This window comes from Xiphophorus couchianus, chromosome 7, assembly GCF_001444195.1.
Source record: "Xiphophorus couchianus chromosome 7, X_couchianus-1.0, whole genome shotgun sequence".
In the NCBI taxonomy this organism is placed as follows: domain Eukaryota; kingdom Metazoa; phylum Chordata; class Actinopteri; order Cyprinodontiformes; family Poeciliidae; genus Xiphophorus; species Xiphophorus couchianus.
In genome coordinates this window covers 12,652,430-12,672,573 of record NC_040234.1, presented here as the reverse complement: position 1 = coordinate 12,672,573, position 20,144 = coordinate 12,652,430, and the positions used below count along the sequence as shown (strand labels likewise).

At 36.6% G+C, this 20,144-nt stretch overlaps 2 protein-coding genes across 3 annotated transcripts; both read right to left on the bottom strand.

Moving 5' to 3' along the window:
- Positions 1-556: 556 nt before the first annotated feature.
- On the bottom strand, positions 557-14,938 carry cbsb (cystathionine beta-synthase b). Of its 2 annotated transcripts, none has more exons than XM_028022837.1 (15): positions 13,082-14,938; positions 12,357-12,692; positions 10,335-10,441; positions 7,164-7,298; positions 6,991-7,070; positions 6,708-6,912; positions 5,028-5,119; positions 4,752-4,868; positions 3,835-3,919; positions 3,636-3,741; positions 2,787-2,858; positions 2,575-2,709; positions 2,267-2,375; positions 2,104-2,188; positions 557-1,361 (listed from the first exon to the last, which is right to left on the bottom strand). In XM_028022837.1, the coding sequence occupies exons 2-15, from the start codon at positions 12,683-12,685 to the stop codon at positions 1,255-1,257; spliced, it is 1,764 nt and encodes a 587-aa protein (XP_027878638.1). In that variant the 5' UTR covers positions 12,686-12,692; positions 13,082-14,938; the 3' UTR covers positions 557-1,254. The 2 variants fall into 2 exon arrangements, with proteins under 2 accessions (XP_027878638.1, XP_027878639.1); XM_028022838.1 differs by having other exon boundaries at positions 12,357-13,252; positions 14,242-14,938.
- A 123-nt stretch (positions 14,939-15,061) lies between these two features.
- On the bottom strand, positions 15,062-19,160 carry u2af1 (U2 small nuclear RNA auxiliary factor 1). The gene is made up of 8 exons (XM_028022847.1): positions 19,039-19,160; positions 17,877-17,964; positions 17,425-17,491; positions 16,832-16,881; positions 16,622-16,720; positions 16,371-16,504; positions 15,474-15,566; positions 15,062-15,374 (listed from the first exon to the last, which is right to left on the bottom strand). Exons 1-8 carry the CDS (start codon positions 19,080-19,082, stop codon positions 15,233-15,235), a joined length of 717 nt encoding a protein of 238 aa, XP_027878648.1. The 5' UTR covers positions 19,083-19,160; the 3' UTR covers positions 15,062-15,232.
- Positions 19,161-20,144: the final 984 nt, after the last annotated feature.

The following is a 20,144-nucleotide window of genomic DNA, read 5'->3' as shown; positions in this document are numbered from 1 at the left end:
TCTCCTAATCAATTAATAAGACTTGGGCGTGATGCATTTTAAACGGATTATAATGAGGCCTTACGTGTTTCTCTCTCGAGGGTCTCTTCAAAGCTTTTCATATTTGAAAGATGAAATGAGATTATTTTAATTCAATCCTTTGAGCCACTTTTCTCCCCCACAGTCATATTGAATCACGGAAAGGCTTTCAGCAGTAATTTGACAAAAATGAGAAACAACTGCTGATTGAATTGAATTAGAAATGACTGAAGTCCAGGGCTCGGTTCAAACAAGGAGATGTGAGTTTTTGAAATATCACTCAAGTTTGTCCATGCTGCTGTCCGTTTCTCTTTGGTGTGACGATGCTGCCCTCTTGTGGTTTAATGAGACACTCCATCCTGTTTCGGGATTCGTGAATGTATGATCAATTTTAAAAATTAAATCCTTCATCCACAGTGTGCTGTTCACTTGACAAAGCTTGCCTCCAACATACATTACCTGTAGGTTAAAATAACTCAAAGCAACACATCATGTCATGGTCCAAAGAAATTCAAGAACAAGTGAGAAACAAACTCAGTCTGGAAAATTACAGCCTTACTCATGTTTATTTTTTGACTATACTTAATTCAACTGAAAAATAACATAAATTCGCACAGAAAATAGCTTAAATGTGCAACAAATTATTTCACACTCAAACACTTCAGTAATTCTCTTTGCTAAAGTTTTACCACCAGATGGCGACATTAAATCTATCAAGGAAAAGAAACTTAAACATTACCGAGGCAAATAGAGTAAAAAGAAAGAAAATACAGCAAAAAAAAACTGGAAGGAATGGCACAATATCTATTTAAACACACTGATCATTGTTAATTAATGATGAAAAAAGTTGAAGAGTGTCTATTGCAAATCCCTTAACTGATCACATCAACTCCTTAGCTCATGTAAATACTTTAAATAATCTGTGTATACCTAAACTATATAAAACAAATCGTACTAGAAATTTTCATCTGCAATTTTTCTACAAACCTTTCATAAAAGTAACATAAAACTGAAGCGTAGAAAGTTTTCTTATCAATCATATTCTAACCATTGAATGTTTTTAAGGTAGTTACATCTACTGCAATGTTGAAAAACAAAACAAAATGACTAAATGAAGCATAATTCCTCACAATATTTTCATTTTATTGAGCTGGCTATTTTTTTAAACAACCTAATTAAGGAAGTGAAATCCTCCAAACAACCCGCTGCCTGACTGCGTGAGGGCGAACATGAGGATTATGGGTGATCCTGTGCCTCATGTGCGGTGATGAAGGTCAGGAGGTCGATCGCCGTCACAACGCCAAACCCGTTCCGCCTTGGACAAACTGAACCCGCCGCATCGTCTGGACAGAAACAGAAACGTCTCACTGGTAATACTGGTTAAACACAAAGAAATCCTTGTGAAAAGCAAAATTCTGTCATAAAATCTCTTTCAGTGAAACATTAAGATGTGATGTACAGGTAGGCCAAAAATTACTCATACACCTGGCAGTTTTAGATTTAAAAAATTCAAATTATTTTCATTCAACTAAGGACTTTGTTTTTGACATGAAATGAGGCAGGCAACAATCAAAAGATTTTACAGAAAACAACGTAAAAGAAGAATTCATTGGGGAAAAAAGGTTTTCATCTTGTTTTTTAATGTCAAGTGAAAAATTCTTGATACCCTCCCAATAATTGCCTTTCTGAAATTCAAGTCTGTTTTACTTCAGTCAAATGGAAACATGTCGGTCAAATTATAGTGTTACTTTCAACCTAATGCTTTTATTGACCTCAAGCAAATTATATTTTACTTTAAAATCTATTTAAACACATTAAAATGATGACAGATGGTCAAATAATCAAAAATATGCATCTATTCCGAAGCATTTCCAGTTATAGGCAATAGTGATTTTAAACACACAAAAAGCACATTTTGAATGAATTTCTTTTCACAGAGTTGCAAAGGTATAGTATTTGTAGAATTATGTAGGAAACATACCGCAGTCGTGCCAGTAGGTGGACACAAACTAGTGAATTTAAGCTTTTAAACATGCTTGCTTGTTTCTGCCTTTGCGAGGACAAAACAACTAAAAATATTCTTACGTTGGGTCTGATCATCCACCACCAGGGCAAAGTTTTGGGTTTTGAGGATGCAGGATAACTTCCCCAGGTTGTCCGTCAGGCAGACCTAAAAGCAAACATGTTATAATAAACATGTTAGCCGTCCATGATTCAGAGGATTCAGTGTCTCCACCAGCAGACTGACCTGTCTGAAGTCCTTGAAGAGCACCATGCTCACAGGATCCGATAGTTTGACTTTTCCATCCTGCACACTGGAAAGAATGGTTCCCAGAGTGACCATGCCCATGATCTCACTGCAGAACCACATGAATCAAGAAATATTCAAATAAGATACTTTTTTTTTCTTTGAAAAGAAGAATCAAGTTGGAGACAGTTTCATAAAAGACACAACTTAATTCTAATGTCCTCTGTGCTATTAAAAGACGAAATACCCTAGGAGTTAATACAATCTGATAAAAATGATTCCAGTCAAATAAAATCTAAAGAACATACCCAGATTCACTGACGACTGGAGCCTGGTCAAAAGCCTTCTCTTTCAGGATCTTGATGACTTTTTGGCAGGACATTAATGGAGCCAAGGTGAGCAGAGTAGAGAGGTGTAAACTGTGGACTGTCACGTTCCACCACCTTCAACAGAAATATGTTAAAACATCCAGCTGTCCCATTGTATCCAAACGGGAGAGATTTCGTTTTTTCACTCTTACCAGGGCTTGATCTCATTCGGACTCTCCAGGAAACCTTTCTCACACATCCACTCATCGCACAGGAACTTCGACCTGGAGATTAAATCCTGCAGGTCGTTTTTTTTTTTTTTCATTCTGGAGCTAATAAACTAAGAGTTTAGTATTTATCAGACAGTAGATTGAACCACATTCATCATCATGATCCAGTTTATCCCACAAAACCTTTCATCATCTTTTTTTATTCTACTCTACTAATTTGTGCCTTACAATAAATAGTAAATTATAACCTTAACATGCAAAATGTATTTTCTTTCTTATTAGTAGTACACATATTTGCAATAAGTACAGTGTCGATGGACCAATTCAATATTAAGGTGTGTATTGTAATTTAAAAGAAAAAGGACGGCGTCATCAAGACTAAACAAACTCACATTTAACTTAAACTCTTAACTGTTCTCTTACATTGTAAAGCCTTACAAGAAAGGGATCAATTAGTGAAAGCCATCCCCAAAATGATGGGAAATACCAAAATGTTGAGCATATATTCTTAGTTATGAATGTAAACAAAAACTTTCGTGACATCAAATGGCAAAGGTTGCAGAAAATAAAGGCTTCCTGGCTCATTACTGTTTCCCATCTGTGTCGAATACTGCGAGAGTTTGAAGATTGAAAACAAACTGAGAAACTTCAAAACCAGAATCAAATTTAAACTGTTTAGATATATTCTTGGCACAAAACCACTCTAAAAATAAACAATCAGAACTTTAAAAATGCAGACGTGAATTAATATTCACTTTATCTCCGGTTTAACAGACTGTGGGAGGTCTTATTTTAGAGTCTTGGCTATTATAACATTGTTTATTCTCTTACATGTAGTTGCGAACCGAGTCTGGCAGGATGACCACGCAGCGCTGTCCCTCCTCCAGCTGCTGAGCCATTTTCACTGCTGCCGCCATCGTTGAGCCAGAACTCCCACCTGGATCATCAACAAATTTAACTATTAATACAAAGCAACACAAAAAGTCTTTAAAAAACTGACATGCTAAGCTGAACAGTGGTCCAAACTCACCACAGAGGAGGCCTTCCTCTCTTATTAGTTTGCGTGCCATGTTAAATGTTTCCTTATCACTCGCTTTGTACCACTGGTGGACAAGCTGGAGGTTTGATGAAGAGAAAAATGAAGTTGTATTTTAGCCGATGTTAAGAAAAATGATTAATTTTAGTGCTTAATACAGTTAATCTACGACATGTGTAACAGTTATATTCAATACTCTTATTTGGAACAGTTTTCTGTTGAGCATGTGGGAGCTGAAATAGCAGACATTCAAACAAGCAGGGCCCTTTTCCTCCCCCGCTGACAGACACAGCAATAAAATTTACATTCCGAGGGGGGAAGAGACTTTTTGGTGCCAGGGATCTCCCCGTATCAGACAGAGATGAACACGAAGTGGTCCGCCCTTTTACTTAGACAAAAACCAGACACCTTTGCCATAATGAGGGGAGTTTCCAAGTTTTTCTGAGTCCCTACGGAGTTTCTAATAGGTCAAAGAACGGAACGCCTTGACTGCATATATTAAATTCAAGAAACACCTACTCAGTATAAAAATTCCAGGTCAGCGCTGAGAGAGAGAGAGAGAGCGGCTGCTATTTTTGCCTTTTTTGTCTTTGTTTCGTGTTTGTTTGTCTTCCCCTTGTGTGTTTTTATTTTTATGAGAAAATGCATATCTCTGTTCCTCTGCAGCTTTGTTGTCGATTGCTTTGTATGAGATTAAACTCTGTGATCTGTGACGTCAACACGCTTTGTTGTTGTTTCGTTTTAGCAGCACGCCGTCGCTGCACGTCGCCCACGGAGAACGTCACTCGCCAAGGACTCGGAAGAGAAAAGAGGAAAGAGCCAAAACGTTTTATCCAAAGCTAGCATTAAATGATCCTCTTTTTTTTAATACTGACAACTCATTAAATTTCCAAATTCACACTAACACTCACAGATCTGTCCAACACCATGGGGATGAAGTCATATCCAATGCCCTCAACCTCGAAATGAGCACTTTGATGCTCTTCTGAGTGAACCAGCATAGAGCCCTCAGGATCAACACCGATTATCTGCAAACAAATTACACAGGAAGCACTTACAGACTTGTAAAAGGTGTGTTTCCTAGGAAAATTGTTTTATTTTTTGTGGTTAACTAAGATAAAATCAAAGCAGCATTGGTTGGTAAATCATTACTGAGTGGGTTTGTGTGGGTTTAATGTAGATCTTGCCTTGACATTGGGGCACTTCTCCTTCAGCTTTCGAGCTATGCCTGTGAGAGTACCACCGGTCCCTGCTCCAGCTACAACCATGTCCAGTTTACCTGAAAGGAAAATCACATTTCTCTCTAAGTAATTACTTATCATTTAAAAACATTTTTTTCATGTTAAAAATCTGCAGGGTTTGGAATTTTTGTTAATCAGTGATTTATATTTGGTGCTAGCTTGTTAGCTTGTTTAAAAGCTAGTCCGTCTTCTGTTCTTTTCACACCTCATGGAGGAACTGTATGTCAACATGCTAGGGCTAGTCTTGATGCTATCATTATTATTTTAGCTTGTTTTACATTTTTAAGCTAATTTTAGCATTCACAAAGGTTTTTCAAACTGCATGGAGGAACTGTAGGTCAACATGCTAGGGCTAGTCTTGATGCTATCATTATTATTTTAGCTTGTTTTACCTATTTAGCTAATTTTAGCATTCACAAAGGTTTTTCACACTGCATGGAGGAACTGTAGGTCAACATGCTAGGGCTAGTCTTGATGCTATCATTATTATTTTAGCTTGTTTTACATTTTTAAGCTAATTTTAGCATTCACAAAGGTTTTTCACACTGCATGGAGGAACTGTAGGTCAACATGCTAGGGCTAGTCTTGATGCTATCATTATTATTTTAGCTTGTTTTACCTATTTAGCTAATTTTAGCATTCACATAGGTTTTTCACACTGCATGGAGGATGTTACTGTGTAGGTCAACATGCTAGCTTTAACCTAGGCTAGCATGTTGTCTAGCATTTTGACTATTCTAAAGCTAGCTTCAGTTTTTTAGCTCATTTTATTAATTGTTGGTGGGATTTTTGCATTGACTGTAAGTTTTCACTCTTCTACAGTTTTTATTTGTGTTTTGCAGGCTTTTTTTTATTCAGCTGCTTCTGCCTGTTTCTTACATTTCTGAAAGTCTCGAATGCCTCTTCAATTTTCACTAAAATATTCAGCATACAGCATTCACACTGCATTTTCACAGGAAATGCACGTTTTTCTAGTTCGATTTGTTATCTATAAGAGTGAATTCAACAAATGAATTTCAGCAGAAGAAAATATTCAAGTCCAAGAAACGCATTACATTTTTAAACATATTAAAACTGGCTTGCTTAAGCTACAACAAATTAGTAATATTTTCTTAATTTATCAAAATGTCATTGATGAGTTTAACTGGAGAAGAATGGATTCAAATTTAATTAAATGGATCATAAAATGTATGGACATAGTTTCTAAACAGGCCTACTTATTGATATTTAAAACTAGCAATGTAAAGACACAAAAACATTTAGTCTGTTAGATACTTTTTTCAATTCTGCTAAAATGAATGGGCTAAAATCTTAGAGTGAAAAGCTGGTAGAAACATACTCTTATCAGACTTTCAGCTGTGATTGCAGCAAAACATAATTTAAAAAAATTATATATATTTATATAAACTCAGGGGAATATGTAAATAACAATAGTAGGTTTGACTACTTTCTGATAAGATCCCACAAAAGTATTTGAACCCTGAACATGTAACTTTGTAAGATCTAAAAAGATCATTTCAGTTGTGTGTCTGCCGCATTTATTCTGAAATTGACTGGGCAAATAAAGTCATTAAATGTTCCATAATGTTAATAATAAACATATTTCAAAATAAAAGAAAAATAAACCTTCACACTGCTCCAGTATTTCCTCAGCTGTTGCATCGTAGTGAGCCAGGGGGTTACTGGCATTACGATACTGGTCCAGGATGTGCGAGTTGGGAATCTGACTCTTTAGTCTCCAAGCTGTTCGTATGTGAGACTCCGGCGAGTCAAAAGCTGCAGATGAAGGAGTGCGAACAATTTCTGCCCCGAGAGCCTTCAGCACATCTACCTACAACACAGGGGAAGATCAGCTGCATGCGTTGAGCGACAGTCTGCTTAAGAATAACTTAATGCAGGAAGCACTTACTTTCTCCATACTCATCTTCTCAGGCATCGCAATGATGCAGCGGTAGCCTTTCACAGCCGCTATGAGAGCAAGTCCGATTCCTAGAAGTAAACAGAACTGGTGGTTTACGGTGGCTGACACACGTCAAGTAATAAAATCCCAGTTAGGTAAAGGATTTGTTTAGCAGGAAGTACCTGTGTTACCAGAGGTGGGCTCAATGATTGTGTCCCCTGGTTTGAGGATCCCGGCTTCCTCGGCGTCCTCCACCATCCGCATAGTGATTCTGTCTTTAATGCTGCCTCCTGCGTTGAAAAACTCACACTTGGCAACTAAACCAGGAGACATAAAAATAAAATAATAATGAGAAACATTCTGTGTCATTTTCACTTTTCTTTTAATCCCACATATTAAAGAAGTTGGATTGTGAAACTGATGCGTCAACACTGTGATTTTCTTATTTCTAAGACATACCAGAAATCCGCAGTGTTTCAACGTTGATTGTTACCAGAGAACTAAAAATTTTCTTTTTAAAGGTGAAAATAAAACAGTTTTTATTTTTTAGGAGTCATTGAAATAAAGCTGTATGAACAGTTAAGAGGATGGGGAAACATAAAACCATGGATTTTGATGAACCTTTAAAAAGAAACAGATTAAAAATTCAAATTTGCGATACTATTCTTTTAATGTATTTAATGTGTATTTTGTGTTTGTATGTGTTTTGTTTTTTTAATGTATATTACTCTCATTACCTGCGTCTTTTTCTGTAATCTGTGTAATAAGTTGATATGCAAATAAACTGCTTTGCCTTATTGACCCAAATAAATCCCACTGGGAAAAGTTGCTAAGATTTTACTTTTTCAAAACTCTACCATAATGAATATTTTGAGATGAAACACCTTAATGAGTCTTATAAATATGGGGCATCCTTATCTCCTTGTTTTATTTATACAGCTCTGGAAAAAAAAATGAAGAGCCCACTGCACTCATTGAAAACCTCCTGGTTTTTCCACCAAATAAGTGTTGTTGTTTCTAAATGAATATTGACTTGTTTTCTTTACATTATTTGAGGTCTGAAAGCCAGTAGTTCATAGAATAAAAGAACAATGTTAATTTTACTCAAACATATACCTATAAAAAGTAAAATCAGAGAAACTGATCATTTTAAGTGGTCTCTTAATTTTTTCCAGAGATGTACATTGTCTTTTGTTTTAGCTAAACATTTAATTATGTTTCTTTTAGTTTCCTCCCCAAGGCCCCAGGCATCAAAGCAGAGAGAGCTAATTAAAGAACAGCTTAATCTTCAAATCAAAATTTTTCACTTGAAGTTTGGTTGTGGCATCAACAAAGGCCAACAGATAACCCAGCAGGACATCTCCGTTTGGTAAATATCGCGCTCAATGCGTCCCTCAAACTGCTGCATGCACCAGCCAACTGCAATCTTCGTGACATGCACAAATTCGGGGTCAGATGCAACGAAGCATCCAGTGCATGTGTCCATAATTGGTCTTCAGCCCTTCAGTCCAGTCAAAGCAGCATTGTAAAGGGACGGAAAGCAGATAATGCCTATATTGTTCTGTTCATTTTCTGGTGGTCTTTTGGAGGTGGGTTTTTATTCTGGGTTACATATTTCTGGGGCTCTCAGCTCATATGATTACATTTAAGCTGCAGAATGTGTACAAACGGGCGAGCAAGTCTGAAAACTACAACTTTTGTTAATATACAAACTCAAACGCTGTGAGAATCTACTTGAATCTCAAGAGCTTTTGAGTGCCGCCCGAGCAGCTTAGGCCTCAGATAAATTCATTCTTGTTGAATAAATTGGAAATTCATCACAGTTAATATAATGATGACCCAACAATGTCATTATGACTAGTATGTGATGGATAGGATAAGCTTTGATTCAATCTTCATACAGAAAAATACAGCTTCATGTCTAAGTTCTTTCTCACCAGTCTTGTGTTGTTTCATGAACTTAATTAAAAATATGAGCAGCTGGTTGTAAGGCAAGAAGATTTATTTGAATTGGTCTCAAAGGCAGCAAACAAATATTTTTTTAGGAGGTTTAACGTAAAGCTCTTTTGCATGTTTCCTGCACCACATATCTCACACAGGATTTTAGCTTATAGATAGGATTAAGGCAGCACATAGGTCTGAAATGGAAGGAAAAGCTACATGGTTTACCTATTTTGTTTAGTTTAAATTGTGCCATCCATCTGTATTTAGTTCTTTGTAGAGCCACTCATCATTACAACTATGGCTTTAAGTCTTTTGGGACATGTCATTCCCATCTCCCAGGCCAAAAGGTTTGGTACAGAGCACCTCCATCCACATGTTTCTGAGCTAAATATGTCTTAGTGATCCCACCTGAGCCGCAGATTTCTGCAGCTGCTCCAGACTTACTATGGGTCTCTTTAGTGGTCTTCGACATGCTGTTTGATCACTTATCAAATCTCAGTTCTTCACAGATAAGATACTGATTAAATTGCACTCGGATGGCCTCTTTTTGCTTGCGAGGTAACTTCTGAAGACAATTAGTGGCTTTGGGTTATACCTAGGTGTTACAAAGAGGGTGGGTTGGAAAGCACACCAAACCTTTTAGGTTTTTACTCACTAAAAACTGGAAAAACTCACATTGTTTATTTCCTTTTCACACTTTTAAGGTACTGTGTGTTGGTTTATCACATAAAATCCTCAGTGAAGATTTTGTTTGTAAAGTTCAAGAGGGGTGAAAACTTTTGCAAGGTGATATAAAATCTTCTCTTTTTCAGCAAATTGTGAGGCAGCAGAGGAGATTCTCTACCAAGCATCCTGAATGTTTTCAAGTTTCACGTTGCGTTTTGTTGGTGGGTGTGTTTTTCTCCGTTGGCCCAAGAAACAAAGAGCCTTTCATTTTCACCTTTCTCTCCATTGGACCTCACCGCCTCCTTAAACAAAACCCCTACAGTACCAGCACCCTGTCTAAGGCCATGATATGTGTGATACTTGATGTGTAAGAGGTAAGCAGGAAGCTAACAGGACGACTGTGTTGTCAGCAACTCCAAAAGCATTTTCATGTATTGTTTTAACTTCGGACTGACTCTGAAAGTCACACAGATACACTCAGTGGCGTTTTTCAAAAGGTTGATGAAGAAATTTGTCTTTTGCTGTGAAATGGAGCATTTCCCTCTCAGTTATCTTCATAAACTTAAATAGAATCTAAGGTATTTAGACTTTACTGGATTAGTCATTCTTTTTTTGGTGGTTTAAGTTTCAGATTGCATGTGGATCCAATTACATTTCTTCCATCCTCCCAATCTTTAGTGGGCCTCAAAACCCGTCCTAGAAGCTGATCTGACTCCTGTGTGGTTGTGTCATGTTGTACTCACACATTTCACACTTTAACCCAAACTCCTTTGGGATTTTGTTCAGGCGGACCAGAGGTGTGTATCCAATGTGTCCGAGGATGTTGGGGAGGATTCTTGGCGGTTTAATGCTGCAGCGAACAGAAGACAAATTACTCTACATCGTGATCCAAATTATTATGCAAGTGATATTTTCTCAGATTTTCTTAAATGGTCAATGCAAATGATGGTCAGTATAATTTTCAAGTCATGAACTATTACAGTATAAATCAAATTCTACTGAACAAAGCTCCCATGAGAACAGTATTTTTTTCAAAAATAAAAAACTCAAAATCCACTGTTCCAAATTATTATGCACAGCAGATTTTCTAAACATTTTATGGATTATAAAGAACTGCAAACGGTCATTTTTTGAATGTGCAGCATTAAGTGGTCACATGTACTAAAATCAAAAGCTATTTCAATCAAAAACATCTTAACAGACCAAGTTACATGTTAACATAGGACCTTCTTTGACATCACCTGCACCATCATTCTTGCATCTATTGAACTTGTGAGTTTGTGGAAAGTTTCTGCTTGAATTTCTTTGCAGGATGTCAGAAAACCTTCCCAGAGCTGTTTTGATATGAACTGCATTCCACCCTCAGATGGACTGCTTGAGGAAACTCCAAAGGTTCTCAATAGGGTTGAGGTCAAAGGTCAGAGGATTATGGTGACCACACCATGAGTTTCTCCCCTTTCATGCCCATAGCAGCCAATGACACAGTGGTATTCCTTGCAGCATGAGATGGTGCACTGTCATGATGAAGATGATTTTGCTACTGAAGGTTCAGCTCTTCTTTTTCAACCATGAAAGAAAGTGATCAGTCAGAAAGTCCATATACTTTGCTGAGGTCATTTTCACACTTCATGGACTCTGAAGGGTTCGACCAATGATTCTCTCCCCATGATTTCAGCCCAAAGCATGACTCCACCACCTCCTTGCTGACGTCACAGCCGTGTTGGGACGTGGTGGCCATCCACCACCAATCCACTACTGCGTCCATCTGGACCATCCAGAGTTGCACAGCAGTCATCAGTGAACAAGTCTGTTTGAAAATGAATCTTCATGTACGGCTGGGCCCACTGCGACCGTTTCTGCTTGTGAGCTCTGGTTACGGGGCCAAATAGTAGGTTGATGCACCGCAAGCCTCTGGAGGATCCTCCATCTTGAGGTTCCAGAGGCACCAGCAGCTTCAAATAACTGTTTGCTGCTTTGTAAGGGCATTTTAACAGCTGCTCTCTTAATCCGATGAATTTGTCTAACAGAAACCTTCCTCATTCTGCCTTTATCTGTACAAACCCATCTTTGTTCTGAATCAGCCACAAATCTCTTCACAGTAACGCTTCAGTTTTTGTTAAATATCTAATGTTTCCATACCTTGTCATACGGCACTACACTATCTGATGATTTTCGTCAGCAGAGATTCTTTCTCTTTCCCATATTGCTTGAAACCTGTGGCCTGCTTAATAATGTGGAACATCCTTTTTAAGTAGATTTTCTATAATTGAACTCACCAGACAAACTAATCAACCCAGCTCTCTGAAATTAATTATAGTGATTCAAAGAGCCCTGACACACAATACCATCTATAAATTTAATAGCACCACAAAAAATGTAATCTTTATGACACTTAAATCCAATTTGCATAATAATTTGGAACACGGTGTATTAACAATGTTGACAGTTTCATCACAATGTACCATTAATATATTTCATTTATGGATGCTGGGATGCGGACAAACAGGAGTTGCAAGAGTGTAGAGCCTCACCTAAAACAACAGCTTTCAAATTTATCAGTATTGTTTTATATCATTGTCTTCTTCTCATAAAAATATTAACTTATATTATGGCTCAAATTAGGACTACTGCACAGTAAACTAGAAAGACAAGAATGTGGCTTTATTGTCACACCTTTTTGTTTTACTCCTGACACCTTCAAAACAAAAAGAAAAGTGAATTGTCTTCTCTTTAGCAGGTTATTTTTGTTTTGGTGTGACTCTTACCGTGGTGGTTGGCTGTGAGGGGACTCTGACATCGGCGCGCCCGGCCTCCAGGTGCACCTGCTGGGTAAATCAGGACGAATCCACTTTATCTGAGCAGCCGTCTCTTCTGCCTTTTCCTCTTTTTCACCATTTTCTTCAGATGTTTGGTGGGATTTGTCCTCATCGTCGATGCAGTCGTCTCCTCTGAGTGCAGACGACTTGTGCGCCGCAGGGAAAATTTCAACAACTCCGTCCACGGGACACTTCTTCTCTGCGTACAGCAAGTTTCCTTCATCTGTGCATGGAGTTTGATCATCTTTCAAGCATTTGCTTCCAGACACAGAAGGCATGGCTCACCTGCAGCAGAATGTTGCATTAAACTTTAAAATGCAACAGAACATATTCTAAACATTATGGCCAAAATTAAACTCATCTAAAACTCTAACAACTTCATGTTACAGTCAGCAAATCAGAATTACTTTTGCATTTGAAGCTGCACCTTTAATTCGTTAAAATAAGCTGTATAAAATACATGTATGTAGCATTTGAGGTAAAGAAGACAGTGTGAACAGTTTATCCAGTTTTTGAAGCAGGTAGTTTCTCTCTATGTCAACCTTACAGGTTTTAAACATCTAATTAAACGGAGAGAATCAAATTCAACCACATTGCACAAGTTTTAGATAAAGTCTCAGTAAATTCTGCTGCATCATTTGTTTTCCAGTGAAGCAGTGAAAGAGGATACTCACAGGAGGCTGGGCACGACTGACACACTTCCAAATCCTGCTCCACACAAAAGAAGCTCCTTCCCAGACCCAGTGTGTGTGGGGGGGTTTGGGGGTTGCATGCAGGGGACCAAACCACTGACATGCACTGGTGGGGGGAATGCAAGTCTTCTGCGTTTCAACACTTTACACTCTCTATTAAAGAAGGAGATTTTAAGGAATACTGTTGCATTGTGCAGGATGATTTCACTCAAAGGGGGAAACTGAGGTAAAAATCTCTTGGCTGCTTAGATTCAGGGGGCTCCTGACTCCATGTTCCCCCCTCCAGCATTTCCACCCATGTGGCACCGTAAAGCAAAACTTTTCAAACAATTGTTTTGATTCAGAGGATTTCGAATCTTCTTGAGTTGATGCCTCTTTTTGGATCAATTTACAGCATATAATATTAAATATTGGTTTGCCAATCACAAATAATCTCAGATTTGGAAAATACATCCCAAATACTAAAATCCTTGTTTTAGTTTATCTTTAATTTATTTTTGATTTTTCTGTGAATTCCAAAAGTATTTTGTTTCAGGTTTACTTATTTTAAAATATTTTATAAAATATATGAAGTTCTTACTTTTAATGTATCTTTTTCCCGACAAAAGTTCATGTTTGCCAAGTTTGACATCATTAGCTTATGAGAATGTTGTGTATTTCGGACAGAATTGTAATCACTTTTTTACGCCCAAATCTTTTGTAGCTTAAAGCTACATGCAGCATGTATCGATTTGACGTTTACTCCTACAAGAAACATTTTTAAAATAAATTTGCATGTTTAAATTAATTTTAAAATTTCACTGTAATTTTGTCCAAATAATGTATGCATAATAAGTCAGCATATTTCTATATACTAAGATAAATCCACTCACTTTCATTACAAAACTGCCATTTAAATGACTAAAGTTCATGATAGCATTCATAACCCCCTGCTCCCCCTCAAAAAACTACATTTGTTAGTTTTATATTATAAGGGTGAAATTTCAGCCCATCCTTAAATATTACTGATTAAAAGTTAAAATTTGGATTAAATTAGATCGAAATTATGAAAGCAATACAAGAATGCAGCAGAACTTTTAATCATAAAACAGATCAGAGCTAGAATAACAGCTGATAGTCATAAACCCAAAACACCGACTGACCTCAGCGTGAATCTGAAGGGCATGAGTCACGATCTGCAGATATTTAAAAGATCAGATTAGCGTGAGATTAAATCAAGATCAGTGAAATACCTGAATGTCTTTGATTGCCAGTCATTTCCTGTGATACGCTTACATCCTGAGGAAAAGGTCAAAGAAAACGAGGATAATGTCTGAATTCATGAGACGTGTAATCATTTCCACACATGAATCAGCCAAAAGCACCTGAGTGTGCAGAAAAGTTTATGTGGTGATTTAGATAAATAGTCCCAACTAAATGCAAATTAAAAGTTGGGAGGCTGATCCAAGTTATCTGAAGCAGAGCCACTGAAAACAAATGCTCCAAATCAAAGCTGAACATCAGGGTGTTGGTCATTTCCTGGCAATTTCCAGATGCATCTCAACATATTTGAATTATTTAAAAGTTAATTTATTCACTATTTCAATCAATTTCAAGGACTTATTTCTGCTAATTTTGAGAATTGGATTAGTGAATAAGACCAAAATACATTTTTAAGAAGGACTGTTATAATCAACACAATTATGCCCAAGACATTAGTCCAGCACGCGGTCGATGACACCTTCTACAAAGAGGGAAAAAAAAGGACATTGATAAAGAATCTGGCTGTTTACAAAGTGCTGTATGAAGGAATATTAATGGAAAGATGTGTGGAAGGAAATCGTGGGGTAGAAAAAGAGGACAAAGTAAAAAAGAAAAAAAATATGAGCACAGCCAGTCAAACGTTCTCAACAAATTATGAACTTGGACAAAAAACACGAAAACTTGTGTTTTGTTAAAGAATGAATGAGTCAGCACACGTCCTTTTTGAGTAGAAACTTTAAATTTAATGAGGTGAAACTTATTTTCACAAATCTTGAAAACCTGCTGCCTTGTAATAAATCCAAATGAGGCAGGGTACAAACTAAAAAAAAAACAAAAAATAACACAGTGATGGATTCAGGGATGGAGAGTTGAGTGGTCGATGCTTGTGGCTCAAAATCGTCCTGAACGCTCTCTGTCTCTGGACCGACGCCGCTCATGGTTACGGCCGCCTCCTCCTCCTCCTCCTCCTCCACCTCCACCTCCTCCGCGGCCTCTGTCCCGGTCTCTGGATCGAGACCGAGACCGGTGGCGGCTGCACATGTAAAGAAGAAGCAGGGGAAAAAAAACGTCAATCAAAACAACTTCACAGGGAGGCAGGTAACGTGTCTTAATATGGAACAGAAGTTTTCACCCCTTCCTGCGGCGTCCATAGAGCTCTCTCCTGAGTTCACGTGAGATTGGTTTCAGATGCATGAAGTTACAGAAACCTCCACGAGTGCATTCCCTGCAGAGAGAAGGACGTTCGCTTAAAATAAACACCAAAAAAATAAACAACTTTGGAATATTCTTAAGTGAAAACGTACACTAAAAACAACAGATTGTAGAAATGGGGTTGCACTATTTAAGCAAAAACACAAAAACATCCAAAGCAGCCGTACCTAACTCCACTGCTGAATGTTGATGTCCTGTTTTTTAAAGATGTGCTCCTGCTCCAACACATCATTGCTGATTGAAATGTAAATTAATCAGCAATGTTTGTGTTTAGTCAACTTGGAACAAAAAGTTGTTCCAAGTGAATTAACACTTGGAACAACTTTTTGCTGAATTAAAATGGTTTGACCAACCATCTTGAGCAATGCATCATCACCATTGAGGACCATGAGGTCGACTGATGATGGCCTGTTTTTGATTAATAAATCAAGGCTGGACGCTAAAGATGACAGAGCATTTGCAGTTGTAGTCTATAAAAAATGTCATGTTGGTTTTGTGAACTCAATGGACTTCAAGGAAAAGACAAAGACTCTTCTGGTTATACAATATTTGATAATACTTTATTTTATTTAGCCAGAAGTTAAAAGTTTATTTCATAATCAAAATCTAACCTTATGAATTATGTGAGGGGGTAAGCTTTAAAAATGTAAATTAATTTGGTATTTTAGGCTGGCAGGTTGTAAAACCTCTAAATCATATGATGCAGGAAGCACAAGTTGTGGCCCAATGCAAGAAATTAACTCTCCAGAAGGGTTGTTTTTATGTCTGTAATGATGCAGACCCGTTTTTAGGCTCTGCTGGGTCATGCAGGACTCACCCCATCTCATACTGGCGACAGCAGGCCTCTCTGAAGTCTGTGACGGGAGAGAGCTCCGCGTGGATCGGCTGCCCGTTGAACCATCGATTGTTCAAGTCGATTACAGCCTTCTCAGCATCCTCCTCATTACGGAACTATAATGCAATCAAAGGATATATTAATAAAATTTAAAAAAAACAAACATGTTGGAGTCAAATGAAGCATCACAGCAGTGCAAAGATAATACGTGTTCATTTTAGAACAATTTTCACCTTCACATAAACATTTCCCACAAGATGGTCCCCAAGGTTGTCACAAACGTTCATTTCCTCCACTTCTCCGTATTTTTCTTCCATCTCTGTGAAGACTTCCTGCAGAGGCAGGAAACAAAAAATTACGAGTTAGATTTTGAGCTCTACGTTTATGGATTTATGATTAATAAATGTTCTAAATCTTTGCCAAGAATATGAATCACCAGTTACCTCAAAGAACTCATCATAGTGCTCCTGCATCTCCATGTCGCTGACGGTACCTGGTGGTTGCAACAGAGAGTACTAAATAAAAATTGATTACTGAAACTATGTTTACTACATGTTAGCAGAAAGCCTCTCACATGTGGAAAGAAATTACCTTTGGTGATATTTTTGCAAAACCAGCACTGATTAAAATACATCATTATTTCAAAGTAGATACAGTTTGTGGCTATGTCTGTAAGCTTAACTTGCATTAGAGAAATAAAATCAACTTTCAAATCCAGAGTTTTACCAGCTTCGGGTTAATTTAGTTAAAAGCAGAATCAGATAAAATTATTACATTTTAAGTGTCTCTTTTGTTGTCATTTTAAACCTTGGGAGAGAAAACACAATGTTCAGCTATTAACATCCTAAATTCATTCACTGAAAACATCGTTACAGTGAAAACAACATTACAGTTAAATACGGGCTCACACCAAACATTTTCAGCATGAGTAAATGTACTGTTAATTCCAGTGCATTTAATGTCGTTTAATATCTTACAGAAAGATGGATGACACAAAAAACCAGATACTTTTACTGCATTTTAGATTTTTACTTACAGGTTAATCCATCCAAAGACTGAGCGCTGTTCTGAGGGTTCCTGTAAATATTCAGCAGGGCAATTGTCTGAAAAACAAACAAAAAGAAAATCACATTTAAATACTGCACATGAAGCCAAACATCAAACTACAAGAAATGCTTTCTACTTAAGTGATGTCTTTCAGAGCAAAATCTAACTGTGTAATATTATTATCATAATACAGAATTAACTAAATAGAAAGGTTTCACCTCATCCTTCATGTAGTTTTTCTCACTGTTGATTTAAGGCCATTAGATGCTCTTTATTTAATGTTGTCAAATTATAAGCTTTGGTTTTTTTGTTGTCAAGCCACCATCTTATCCTATACTGTTATGTTATTACTGGTATTTCACATTGAAAAATGTATGTTTTGTTACAAGTGTTTCAACTTCATGCTGTATATGTGGAAGAATGTCAGAAAGAGGTATTTACCTGGCTAAATGTTGGCTTGTTGTGTAATCTGGAGCAGCGGTCGCCATGTCGGCAGGCACCAATTTTAAAGTAAAACGAACAATTGACTCTGGAAAGAATAAAGCAAAAACAATACAGTTAAACAAAACACAAGAGTTCTACAGAAGACAACACAAATTAAATATACATATACAGTTAAGACTTTATTGTAATATAGTTTGATTTCTTTTTTTTTTAATATGAAGATACTAAATTATCAGAGAACAAAATGTAAATAAAATAAAAATGGATGCATCTACCTGCTTCATTTTATAATGATAAATGTTACCTTATTTTTAGGTCATTAGTATAACAACAAGGTATTCCACATTTATGCAATATTACATTCTAGGAAGTATTTCTTCTGCAATAAGTGTCCAAACATGGAATCATGTATCTGATCACATATGGTTAATATTTTAAACAACAGTGATTACAGTTACAGATCATTTTAGTCTTACTTTACGTTTGCCTTCATACTTTTGAGGACTAACTGCTCAAAGTGATTTAGTAAATACTAGTTTTACTCAACTTAATAGAGGTAACTACTGTATGCAAAAACAAACTACTAATTTATTCATCAATTTTGGCTTCCCGAGTCTCTTTGAGGCAGTATAACAACAACAAAAGAAGATTTTAATGATTTATTCTTTTTTTTATGTTTACCATAAAGACCCGGGAAAAAATATCCAATATTTTTCATTTAAAAAAATAAAGACGATAATTACAATTAGTAGTTTTTGGGTGCGTAGAGGTTACGATAATTTAATTTATTGAAAAGCTAACCACGAGCATCACGTTGTTTTCTGCTACAAACAAAGAAATGTTTGACGTTAGCACAACGGGAGCTAGTAGCTTGAGTAAAACCAGTATTAATGCTAAATCAAATCATTTTTATCAGTCAAAAACAGATTCTGATTTCTAAACACCACTTTTCATTTACCATCTCATTCAGACCAAAAGCTAACTGTCGCGTTGCGACGAAATTTAGCACGCTAGCGCTAGCAGCCGCGGCTAATGTAATACTACGGCTTTTCAATAAGAACTGGGTGAGGTTTGCATCGATATTCAAAGATATTCTCATTTAAAAAACATGGACGATGAAAATACATATTAGTTAACCAAGCACTTATTAATCACTTACTTATCTTTCTCTGTCCCAAAAATGGACGCCAGGTATTCTGCCATCTTGGCTCGCCTGGCTATTCAAATCGGGCTACATTGACTAGTACACTTCCGGGACGCTTTCTTCACAATAAAAGAACGTTCACGTTCGATTTTCACAACAAAACGACATTTAAAGAAACTGCATTCAGAAAAAGAAAATAAATCAATGTAAGATGTATTTTGTAGTTTACCTCGATGTGTCTATGTACTTTTTATTTAACCCAATGTTGTTTCTACTTCAATCCGACCACCGTGACTTATTTTTTACTGATTACGGAAGGGGGCAACAATAGCTAGTTACATTTACTCATTTAAATTGTCTTGCGTAACCTTCAGGAAAAAAAAATGCTTTTAGCGGTATTTTTACTTCACTATTATATATGCTTCTACTTGAGTTGTTTATATTTTTTATATATATATATATATAAGTACAGTTTATGAACACTGTAAACTACAGTATACATTATTGTCATTGGAAGTACTTTATTGTGATCTACATACAGATTGCCCACTGTAAGTATTAGTTTCATAAGTTTTAAAAGGAAAAGTTAACTTGGAGAAGTCTTTCTTCTGCATTAATTTGTCATATTGTAATTGTATTATTATTTTCATTTTCATCTTTAACATACCAAACAGACACACAGCTTTATATTTTTGTCTAACATGACTTCAAAATACCAAATCAGATGTTATGACCTGTTACTCAGAAATTAAATAGATCTTTTAGGATTTTTTTCTTACTTTCACTTGAATAATTTCTTGGATGGTTTACTTTTTATTTGAGTGTGAATATGTTGAAGTAGTGCTACTCTTGAGTACAACTTCTGAATACATTAACCACCCCTGTTCATAGACTGCTTTTTCTATCCTTTTTTATTTTACATTATTCTTTAAATTGATTGTGCTTTCCAAATTTCTGATGTACAGTTAAGCTGAGCATTAGCAACAACATGAACAGGATTGTTGTTAGTGGATGTGAATACATGTTCCAACTCAAAATAGACATTCCAGGAATGGACAATGTCGTGAAAATAAAAATACATAGATGTTAACACATAAAAACTGATACAAGTTTATTTTAAT